This window comes from Petromyzon marinus, chromosome 3, assembly GCF_048934315.1.
Source record: "Petromyzon marinus isolate PM22_M1 ecotype Great Lakes invasive population chromosome 3, UKy_Petmar_22M1.pri1.0, whole genome shotgun sequence".
NCBI lineage: Eukaryota > Metazoa > Chordata > Hyperoartia > Petromyzontiformes > Petromyzontidae > Petromyzon > Petromyzon marinus.
The window spans coordinates 18,280,551-18,292,580 of NC_133669.1; the positions used below are offsets into that span (position 1 = coordinate 18,280,551).

The following is a 12,030-nucleotide window of genomic DNA, read 5'->3' on the forward strand; positions in this document are numbered from 1 at the left end:
TTTCCGGTTATGAGGAACGCGTTTTTCCGGTTATGAGGAACGCAATTTTCCGGTTATGAGGAACGCGATTTTCCGGTTATGAGGAACGCGATTTTCCAGTTATGAGGAACGCGATTTTCCGGTTATGAGGAACGCGATTTTCCAGTTATGAGGAACGCGCGTTTCCGGTTATGATTAACGCGCGTTTCCGGTTATGAGGAACGCGCGTTTCCGGTTATGAGGAACGCGGGTTTCCAGTTATGAGGAACGCGGGTTTCCGGTTATGTCTGTCTACGTGAGACCTATATCCACCACGTGCACCACAATGGGAACTCGCCTCTTACCTCACGCGCATAAAGGGGTTAAAGGTGAACTCATCGCCGATGCAGGAGGGCACAGTGGGCTCACCCCTCGCTTGACGCTCCTGCAGCCACGGTCAACACACACGGTAAATTCACACGTCAACTCACCGGCGGTCAACTCACCCGCGGTCAACACACCCGCGGTCAACTCACCGGCGGTCAACTCACCCGCGGTCAACACACACGGTAAACTCACACGTCAACCAAGACACGGTCAACTCACCCGCGGTCAACACACACAGTAAACTCACACGTCAACTAAGACGCGGTCAATTCACCCGCGGTCAACTCACCGGCGGTCAACACACACAGTCAACTGACCCGCGGTCAACTCACCCGTGGTCAACTCAACCGCGGTCAACTCACCCGCGGTCAACTCACCCGCGGTCAACTCAACTTACTTAACAGGACACTATGGCCATTTGTTCACACTTCCTTACCATCGGGCCCCACCGTGGGGAACACTCAACTCGCACAAACACAACAACATCAACAGCTGGTGACGTCACCACGACGCTTGTGCCAGGCCAGGTGCACTCCGAGGCCACGTGAAGTGTCGAAGGCTCGCTGCTGGCAGGACGTGATGGGACAGACCCAGGGTGCCATGGGTTGATTGACCGAGATGACTGGCAGATGCACCAGCTGCGCCGCCCCTACTGTGCCAACTCGCTGCATTTTAGCCGCCCGGCGTTCCACTCGTTGTTGTGAGCGTCACTCCTCTTGCCCTCCGTTGTTATTGGGAGGGCGACTGCCTTCAACTGCTCAGTAGTGTCCTTCACGAGCCTCCGCCACAAACACACCAAAAAAAAACATATACGCCCTGTATAGCCTTAACAGACTGTTGTGGCAAGTGCTGTTAGCGAGCAGCACCTGCTGTTGGCCGTGAGCGGGGATCGAACTTGGGTCGCCGGGTTCATAGCGCAGCGTGCTAACCGCGGCACTACCGCTCCCCACACAAACACACACGTACACACACACACACGTACACACACTCGTACACACACACACACGTACACACACACACGTACACACACACACAAGCGCACTCTCCTCCAATACACAGGCTATCACCCTCGCGCTACCACACTTGGGAGGGGGCTAGTGGGTAGTGGGCGGGCTGGGGGGTGGGGGGCTGGGTGAAGGAGGGGGGCTGGAGGAGACGCACCGTTGCCCAAGCCAGCTTCTCCAGCACCGCGGAGTTCCCGGGCTCCACGTGCCGCGCGAACTTCAGGTTGTTCACCGTGTACTCATGTCCGCAGTACACTCGCTGTGGTAAAAAAAAACAATGACAAAGGGCCCCCCCCGTGTAGCCTTAACAGACTGATGGGGCAAGTGCTGTTAGCGAGCACCTATGAAGGCCGGCACGGCACACGAGGGGGTGGGTGGCCAACACCACGCCCGGCCGCCTTTGTCTCCCCAGTGGCGATGTTTACACACCGCACCAGGTACTCATTTGAGGCCAAGTCGATTTAGGGGAGGCCCATGACCGGTACAGATAATCGTCACCGCTGTTGGCCGTGAGCGGGAATCAAACTCGCCGGGTTCATAGCGCAGCGCGCTAGCCGCTACACAACCGCTCCCCACACAGACACAGGCGCACACACACACACACAATGCACACGCACAACCACGCACACACACACACACACAATGCACACGCACAACCACGTACGCACACGCACGCACGCACGCCAGTCGATAACAGAGAAAACCAGCGAGGCAGAGTTAATTTAAGCAGACTACTTGACTCGTGAGAGATTGCCAAATGCGTTCACTCGGAAGACGGAGGGCCCAATTGTAAAGATTTTTTTGTTTTCGTCGTCGGAGACCCCCCCCCGCCCCCCGACGGCCGGAGCGTAGAGACGCGGAGAGATGAGAGGGGGGCGTACCGACTCGGGGGGCAGGGCCCCCAACACCTCGACGAGCGCCGCAAACATCTCCCGAGGGGTGCCCTCGAAGAAGCGGCCGCAGCCCCCCACGAACAGCGTGTCTCCTGCCGCGGGGGGGGGGGGGGACAGATTAAGACAAAGACATCCCCTCACCCCCCCCCCCCCCCACCACCGTATCGCCTTGACAAAACTGTTGAGGACAAGTGCTGTTAGCGGAGCACCGATGAAAGCCGTGGGGCACACGGACGCGCACACCTGCACAGAGACACAGATCCCCCGTATAGCCTGAACAGACTGTTGGGGCAAGTGCTGTTAACGAGCACCCTATGAAGGTCGGCACGGCACACGAGGGGGGCTGGTTGGCCAGCACCACGCCCGGCCGCCTTTGTCTCCCTCGTGGCGATATTTACACACCGCACCAGGTACGCATTTGAGGCCGAGTCGACCTAAGGGAGGAGGCCCAGGACCGGTTCAGATAACAGTCACTGGTGATGGCCGCGAGCGGGAATCGAACCCGGTTTGCCGGGGTTTGTTACACAGTGCGCTAAACCATCGCACCGCCACTCCCCAAACAAAACTTACAAAGAAGCGCGCACACACACACACCCTGGGCGCACACACACACACACACCCACCCTGGGCGCACACACACACACACACCCTGGGCGCACACACACACACACACACCCTGGGCGCACACACACACACACACCCTGGGCGCACACACACACACACACACACCCTGGGCGCACACACACACACACACACACCCTGGGCACGCACACACACACACACACACCCTGGGCACGCACACACACACACACACACCCTGGGCACGCACACACACACACACACACCCTGGGCACGCACACACACACACACACACTGGGCGCGCACACACACACACACACACCCTGGGCACACACACACACACACACCCTGGGCGCACACACACACACACACCCTGGGCGCACACACACACACCCTAGCGGGTTCATATTTTTACTCCATCGTCCGTCGCGCCTGTTTATGACCTTTTAATCGTACGTGCACTATAACGCTTTTGTGAAGCCAGGTTTTCCCTCGAAGAGGGCGGGGGTGAGCTCAGATTCTCAGCGGGCTCCCACTTGATCGTAAACTGAGATTAACCCGCGGAAGACTCGCGCGCTCGCACAACACGCAGGCAGCGAGATAAGGAGATGGGGCGGCGACGAGAAGATAGCGAGATGGGGAGCCAGAGAGACGACAGGTGGATGTGGAGACAGGGAGACACGTGGATGTGGAGACAGGTGGATGTGGAGATAGGGAGACAGGGAGACAGGTGGATGTGGAGACAGGGCGACGGGGAGACAATGAGACACGTGGATGTGGAGACAGGGCGACGGGGAGACAATGAGACACGTGGATGTGGAGACAGGGAGACAATGAGACAGGTGGATGTGGAGACAGGGCGACGGGGAGACAATGAGACACGTGGATGTGGAGACAGGGAGACAATGAGACAGGTGGATGTGGAGATAGGGAGACAATGAGACAGGTGGATGTGGAGACGGGGAGAATGAGATAGGTAGATGTGGAGACTGGGCGATGGGGAGACAGGGAGACAGGTGGATGTGGAGACGGGGAGACAATGAGACAGGTGGATGTGGAGACGGGGAGACAGATGTCCACCTAGCCTGGTACCTGCACGCAAGTGAACAAGTGGGGAGGCCCTCGACAACGACATTGGGGCCGGGGGGTGGGGGGGGCTCACGGAACAGGCGAGTGGAGGAGGGGGATTTTACTTGAAGACAATGAGCCAGCGAGTATCTCTGGGAAGTACAAGTGTGGTGGTGCCGCGAGATGTTAACTCCTTTGCTTGGTATACAGGTCGATCGACGGGTTCCATCCCGACCCTGACGCCCTGTATATTTGGGGTTTGCGTCTCTCTCCCGGTGGTCACGTGGATTGTTCTCCGGGTCATCCGGTTTCTCCCTCTGCACTGAGAATCAACGTCACGCGTTCGGAGTAATTTCGACGACCGCTCGAAATTTCCACGCGACAAGCCACTTCGTCGAGCTATCATTTGCGATACCCAGGTCGCGGCGTGGATAAAGAGAGCTACATAGTTCAGCGGGTCCCTATCTGCTAAAATAAAAAGTAGTTTTTTAGTTTAGCAGTTCAGAATCTCGAGAGCGGAGAGTGGAGGAGTGAAGCAGCACCGCCACCTCGCCGGGGGGTGACCCCCCCCCCCAGCCGTGTGGGGGCGTGGGGGGGGGGTCAACCATACTTTACTTCAGCAGGCAAGGCGATTCGCCGTGCATTGGCGAAGGATGGGGGGGGGGGGTTGGGAGCTAGGCCTGGTTCGTGTATCACTCGCCAACGACGTCATCCATGGGGACGGGAATTGGAGTTCGGAGGTCGGCTCCCGAGGCTCTTAGCGCGGTGCTCAGAAACCCCGTGGTACGTTACGTGCAGGCCTACATCTGGTACATTCACACCACCGTCCAAGATAATTGCATTTGCAAAATATTCAGGAGCAGCAGCAGCAGCAGCAGCGACCCTCTTGAAGAGTAAATCATCAGCCGCGATCTACGTATGTACGTATGGTCTGTTGAACTTCTTTCGCGCCGTACGTAGCCAACCGCACTAATCGAGGTGCAGGCCCCGGCGGGAACCATCATCACCGTCATCTGCCAAAATATGGAAGCGGGGCCGGGGGGCTTAAATTTCGGCCGGTTCTCTCCCGCCCGCCCCTTAAAAAGAGCGTCGCGTAAACGGCCTCCGAACGTTTACAAACCCAAAACCTCAACGCCACCCTGTAGCACGCAACACGCGCGGCTCAGAAAACAGCGCTCGTTGGATTTACATTTAAATTAGGAAGAGCCTCGTCGAAAGCGCGTATCCCCGAGCTTTGCCTCGGCAGAAGGGAGTTTGTAGTTTGTTCGGCGCGCACGCGCAGACACGCACGAGAGCACGCACACACGCGCACGGACGCGCGCGTGTGTGCGTGCTCTCGACAGCCGAGTCAACCCGGGGTGTGCGCGGCGGTCGTTTGCAGCGCTTTGTAAAACTTAAGTTAGGGCGGCGGCGCAATGTCGCCGCTATTTGCCGAGGCAAGGGAAGCCAGACAAGCGAAGACGCTCGCCGTGACGGGCAGGGCAATTATGATTGAGAACAAAAAAGGGCGCGCCCACGGCATTAAAAATAAGACGCGGGAAGAACCCCCCCACCCCCCCCCCCCCCCGAAGCTCGGGAGTTGAACACAAAAACGGAGAGAGGCAATTTCGCATGAAAGTAACGGTTCATTAAACAAACGATGAGCGCTGTGTGCGCGCGTCATGTTTGACGTTGATGTTAGACATGAGTAATGGGGGTAGGGGGAGGGTGGTGGTGGTGGTGGTCATATTGGAGATAAAGCGAGCGTGGGAGTGACAGACAGTACACGGGACGACATTTCACAACGGAGCGGCGGCGGCGGCGGCGGCGACGATCCGATGAGCTACGACGGATTTCGTGGTCGCGATCCTTTTGGAGAAGTCGACAAAAGTCCAAGTGATTTCCCGTTCAAATGAGCGTTGAGGCACTGCTGGTGCTCGTCTCCCCATTTCGCAGCCCAGAGGGCCCTGCGGTGGGAAATTCCACCTTCCTACGGTGGCTGGTGAGAGTCTCTCCAGGGATGGATGTTGTTGTCTCTTTCGGCACCGTTCCGCACTTTTCCGTCCCGTTAGCTAGTGTTCCGCTCGCCCCATTCGCCCAAACCGTAATACTGGACTATCATCTGGAACATCAACATCATCTTCATCATCATCATCATGATCATCACGATCTATACCAATGCTGGACAAAGGCCTCACTGAAGTGCTGAATCGATGAACATAGTAAATGCAAATATGAGATTACGATTACTTATACATCAGGGGTGGCCAACCTTTGACAGACCGAGAGTCAAAAAGTACCCACGAGTTCTGCAAAGAGCCAAGTGGAAATATAAATAATAAAGTGTGTTTATATAAAGTGTGTATATATAAAGTGTGCATATATAAAGTGTGTATGTATATAAAGTGTATATATAAAGGGTACATATATTAAAAAGGGTATATATAGACAGTTGTTGGCACAGCACGGGAGACATTCATTATTCCTTGCTACAGTGATAGTGCGTTTCTACGCTATTCCCCTTCGGTAGATCCGCGCGTGCTGTGGATTCAAGAGCAGCGTGCGGCTCGGAAGATGCCAGTGGGCGACCGACCGCTGCTGTACATAACAGCGTCCTCCTACAGACGATCAATCAGGTTGGATTAATCGAGAGGTATCGTGGATGTGGCTGGCGTGCCGGGATGGCCGAAACGAATGCCTGGTGAAAATTGACGGACGAGTTGACTGGTTAGAGATAATTGACAGTTGCAGCTCCAGACACACGATGTAGTCTGTGGACGAATCGATTGCGAGAGATGAATCGATGTGTCGTTATAATACCTTGCATGAGGCAGGGGGCGGGGGGGGGGGCCTTCACTGGCGAAGAGGGTAATGGGGGCGGAGTGGGGGGGGGGGGTAACGCTCACCGGTGAAGAGAGCGGGGGGCTCAGTGCTCCCCTCCTGGGTCACGAAGTAGCAGATGTGGCCGGACGTGTGGCATGGGGTGAACAGACACCGCACGTTCAGGGAGCCAATCTGCACCGTAAACACACAGACAAGGATCGCCCGAATAGCCTTAACAGACTGTTGGGGCAAAGAGGTGTTAGCGAGCACCTGTGAAGGCCGGAACGGCACACGAAGGGGGTGGGTGGCCAGCACCACGCCCGGCCACCTTTGTCTCCCCAGTGGCGATGTTCACACATCGCATCAGATACTCGTACCGAGTCGATCTAGGGGAGGCCCCAAGACCGGTTCAGATAATCTTCACTGGTGATGTCCGTGAGCGGGAATCTAACTCGGGTCGCCGGGTTCGTAGCGCAGCGCGCTACCCCCCCCCCTCCACACCGCGACACGCACACAAAAAACACAAAGATCCCCTACGTAGCCTGTAACAGACTGTTGGGGGCAAGCGCTGTTAGCGAGCACCTTTGAAATCTGGCACGGCGTGCCAGCCGCTGCACCACGACACACGCGCGGGCTCAGCCGGCACCGCACACCCACGCTCACACAGTGGGGGCCGTGGAGTAGGCGGGGGGGGGGGGGGGGGTGCTACAGGGGGTGAAGTATGGCATGCAGCGGGGTGTGACCCCCACCTGCAGCTCATCCCCGTGCTTGACGTGCGAGGTGAGCGCTCCGATTCGCTGGTCTCCCCCGACTACGGTCAGCCCCGGCTCCATGGCAACCAGCTTCTCATTACCGCCGGCGTGGTCCCTTCACACCATGCACGCACGCAGGCAGGCACACACACACAGGCACACACAGGCACACACAGGCACACACGCACAGACACACACACAGGCACACACGCACAGGTACACACACACACACACAGGCACACACACACGCAGGCACACACACACACAGGCACACACGCGCAGGCACACACACACACAGGCACACACACACAGGCACACACGCACATGCACACACACAGGCACGCACACAGACACGCACGTACGCACACACGCACGCACGCACGCGCGAGGGTTACTCACCACTCACTCGCCACACTTCCCGCACATTGCCCCACACTCCTCACTCACTCACAGCAGCCTCGGCGGCGCACACTCGCCACGCTAGCACCACTACGCTCGCCACACACGTCCACCGCACACACTCGCAGCACCCTCACCGTCCACCACACCTTGTCACCCAACGCTCACCCCCCTTAACGCTAAAACCCATTAACCCCACGTGCCCCCCCCCGCCCTCACCTCCTCCTCGTTCCCCTCGCTCACTCACCCCCTGCCCGGACCCCCGCAGCCCGTTGCAAATCATCGACGTTGTAATTGGCGAGTGGAGCGCCGCGCACACGGCGCATAGTAATTGTGTTGTATGCTGCTGATTGTGTCTAAGCGTCGTGTTAATAGTGATGGGCACTGAGAGCAAACAGCATTAGCGGAGCTGCGCGCACGGCTGCGGCTCGTGCCCTTGTGCAGCTTTGCGTGACGCGCATGCTAGGAGAGGTGTTGCGCGTGCACGTGCAGCGCGTGCACGTGCAGCGCGTGCGTGTTAGCGCGTGGGTGTTAGCGCGTGCGTGTTACCGCGTGCGTGTTACCGCGTGCGTGTTAGCGCGTGCGTGTTACCGCGTGCGTGTTAGCGCGTGCGTGTTACCGCGTGCGTGTTAGCGCGTGCGTGTGTGCGGAGTGGCAGTGCAGCGGTCAGCGCGCTGCGCTACGCAAAAACCCGGCAACACGCGTTCGGTTCCTAGTTTAAGCATCGCAGCAGTGACGATTATCTGAGTAGCTGGTGCGATGTTTAAACATCGCCACTAGGGAGACAAAGGTGGCCGGGCGTGGTGCTGGCCACCCATCCCTTCATGTGCCGTGCCGGCCGGCCTTAATAGGTGCTCGCTAACAGCACTTGCAGTCTGCTAAAGGCTTTGTTGTGTCACTGTGTGTGTGTTTGTGTGAATCACTGTGTGTGTGTGAATCACTGTGTGTGTGTCTGTGTGAATCACTGTGTGTGTGTGAATCACTGTGTGTGTGTGTGTGAATCACTGTGTGTGTGTCTGTGTGAATCACTGTGTGTGTGTGAATCACTGTGTGTGTGAATCACTGTGTGTGTGTGAATCACTGTGTGTGTGAATCACTGTGTGTGTGAATCACTGTGTGTGTTTGTGTGAATCACTGTGTGTGTTTGTGTGAATCACTGTGTGTGTTTGTGTGAATCACTGTGTGAATCACTGTGTGTGTTTGTGTGAATCACTGTGTGTGTTTGTGTGAATCACTGTGTGTGTTTGTGTGAATCACTGTGTGTTTGGGTGAATCACTGTGTGTGTTTGTGTGAATCACTGTGTGTTTGTGTGTGAATCACTGTGTGTTTGTGTGTGAATCACTGTGTGTTTGTGTGTGAATCACTGTGTGTTTGTGTGTGAATCACTGTGTGTTGTGTGAATCACTGTGTGTTTGTGTGAATCACTGTGTGTTTGTGTGAATCACTGTGTGTGAATCACTGTGTGTGTGTCTGTGTGAATCACTGTGTGTGTTTGTGAAACACTGTGTGTGTGTGTGAATCACTGTGTGTGTGTCTGTGTGAATCACTGTGTGTGTGAATCACTGTGTGTGTGTGTGAATCACTGTGTGTGTTTGTGTGAATCACTGTGTGTGTGTGTGTGAGAATCACTGTGTGTGTTTGTGTGAATCACTGTGTGTTTGTGTGAATCACTGTGTGTTTGTGTAAATCACTGTGTGTTTGTGTAAATCACTGTGTGTTTGTGTGAATCACTGTGTGTTTGTGTGAATCACTGTGTGTCTTTGTGTGAATCACTGTGTGTGTGTTTGTGTGAATCACTGTGTGTGTGAGTCACTGTGTGTGTGTGTGTTTGTGTGAATCACTGTGTGTGTTTGTGTGAATCACTGTGTGTGTCTGTGTGAATCACTGTGTGTGTTTGTGTGAATCACTGTGTGTGTGAATCACTGTGTGTGTGTTTGTGTGAATCACTGTGTGTGTGTTTGTGTGAATCACTGTGTGTGTGTGAATCACTGTGTGTGTGAATCACAGTGTGTGTGTGTGTGAATCACTGTGTGCGTGTGTGTGTGAATCACTGTGTGCGTGTGTGTGTGAATCACTGTGTGTGTGAATCACTGTGTGTGTGTGAATCACTGTATGTGTGAATCACTGTGTGTGTGTGTGAATCACTGTGTGTGTGTTTGTGTGAATCACTGAGGAGAGGCTTGCGGAGCCCCAATGCGGTTTCAGGAAAGGGCGGTCCTGCACAGATGCCATATTTTCTGTCCGTCTCCTACAGCAGAGGTGTAGGGAATTCCAACAAGACCTACATCTCTGCTTTATTGACCTGGTCAAGGCCTATGATACCATCAGTAGGCCTGGGCTCTGGGTCGTTCTTCATGCTTTTGGAGTACCTGACCCTCTGCTCGCGATCATTAAGGACCTTCATGATGGTGAGCGGGCCCGGGTAAAACTACGTGGCCAGGAGTCACAGCCATTCCCTGTACACCTTGGGGTGTGACAGGGATGTCCTCTGGCTCCCACATTATTTAACATCTATTTTGACCACGTAGTTCGTGAAGCCTTCAATAGCTGTACCGGGGGAATCTCCATATGGTACAGATATAATGGGAGGCTGATCGATGCTCGGGTGCGGTCAAGGGATGGCTCCCTATTGCTCAACCACGTTATGTATGCTGATGATTTGGCAATAGCTGCTCAGTCAGAGGAGGAGTTGGAGACGCTGCTGCTGAGACTGGAGCATGCCACTAAGAGGTGGGGCCTTACCATCAGCCCCACCAAAACTAAGCACCTGCCTGGGTATTTTGTACCATCGGACACTCCACCCCCACAACTCCCAATCGGTGATGGGGCAGTTGTGGAGAGAGTGGAGAGTTTCCCATACCTGGGCAGTGTGCTTATAGCTGGCTCCAGTTTAACAGCAGAGATCTCACTCCGAATCAGTCGAGCGGCAATATCTTTTCATTGTTTGCGTAACGTTGTGTGGAAGCTACCTGGTCTGTCGCTCCGCACTAAGCTCCAGGTCTTCTCGGCCACGGTCATTCCCTCACTTCTCTACGCTTGCGAAACGTGGACCCCCCTAATGGAACATCTTCGCCGGTTAGAAACATTTAGGCTAGCCTGCCTATGATCCATCCTGGGTTTAACCAGACTGGACTGTGTGAGGAGCTCACAAATCCTTGAAAGATCTGGGCAAGGTCCTATCAGTGAGCTCCTCCGGCGGGCAAGGCTGCGATGGCTGGGTCATGCAGCCCGCATGCCCAGCCACCGCATGCCGAAACAGCTTTTGTTCGGCCGGATTGAGGGGGCTAAGCGGGCGCGGCACGGGCTAGAGAAGAGATGGAGTGATGTGGTACAGGAGGACGTGGAGCTGAGTGGACTTGCCGATGACTGGTACCAGCGGTGTCAAGATCGGCCTCTGTGGAGGAGGCTCGTGAAGGATGCTACTGGGCAGTTGGAGGTAGTCGCCCTCCAACAACAACGGAGGGCGGAGGAGCGATGCTCAGAACAACGAGCGGAGCGCCGGGTGGCTAAAGCACAGCAGGTTGGCACAGTAGGGGGCACAGGTGGTGCATCAGCCAGTCATCTAAGTCAGTCGACCCGTGGCACCTGGGTCTGCCCCGTAACCTCCTGCCAGCGGGCGTTCGACACTTCACGTGGCCTCAGGGTGCACATAGCCTGGCACAAACGTCGTGGTGACGTCACCGCCACTTAGTGGCGAATGGCGGTTGTTGTGTGTCTGTGTGAATCACTGTGTGTGTGTCTTTGTGTGAATCACTGTGTGTGTGTGTCTGTGTGAATCACTCTGTGTGTGTCTGTGTGAATCACTGTGTGTGTGTCTGTGTGAATCACTGTGTGTATCTTTGTGTGCAGGGTGTGTGTGTCTGTGTGAATCACTGTGTGTGTGTCTGTGTGAATCACTGTGTGTGTCTTTATGTGCAGGGTGTGTGTGTATTGCACAGTATATGCGTGTGTTGCAGTGTATTCTATGTAAGCAACACAATCACCCTACACATGCTCTACACCCAGCACTCTGCGTGGTGTGTGCGCAGGGTGTGTGTGTCCGTGTGTGCCATGTGTGGCGAGTGTGATGAGCGGTGTGTGGTATCACCAGTGATGATGAGTGGTGAGCACAGTAGTGAGCTCCACACCCTCTTCCCGAGCAGCCGCAATAATCTGCACACGCACAACGACACAAATTCCCCGTATAG

The 12,030-nt window shown here is 55.6% G+C and overlaps 1 protein-coding gene across 5 annotated transcripts in view; it reads right to left on the bottom strand.

The window, feature by feature from the left end:
• The window catches only part of HAGH (hydroxyacylglutathione hydrolase), a 33,991-nt gene that overhangs the window by 2,940 nt on the left and 19,021 nt on the right, over nt 1-12,030 (bottom strand). For all 5 annotated transcript variants that reach the window (XR_012929589.1, XR_012929587.1, XM_076052039.1 and 2 more), the window contains exons 3-8: nt 11,931-11,995; nt 7,441-7,558; nt 6,775-6,883; nt 2,231-2,334; nt 1,507-1,608; nt 324-403 (exon numbers count right to left, since the gene is read on the bottom strand). Coding sequence is in view for 3 of the 5 variants with exons in the window: in XM_076052039.1 (XP_075908154.1) it covers nt 324-403; nt 1,507-1,608; nt 2,231-2,334; nt 6,775-6,883; nt 7,441-7,558; nt 11,931-11,995 (578 nt within the window). In the remaining 2 variants the exon portion in view is untranslated. The remainder of the gene's footprint in view (nt 1-323; nt 404-1,506; nt 1,609-2,230; nt 2,335-6,774; nt 6,884-7,440; nt 7,559-11,930; nt 11,996-12,030) is intronic.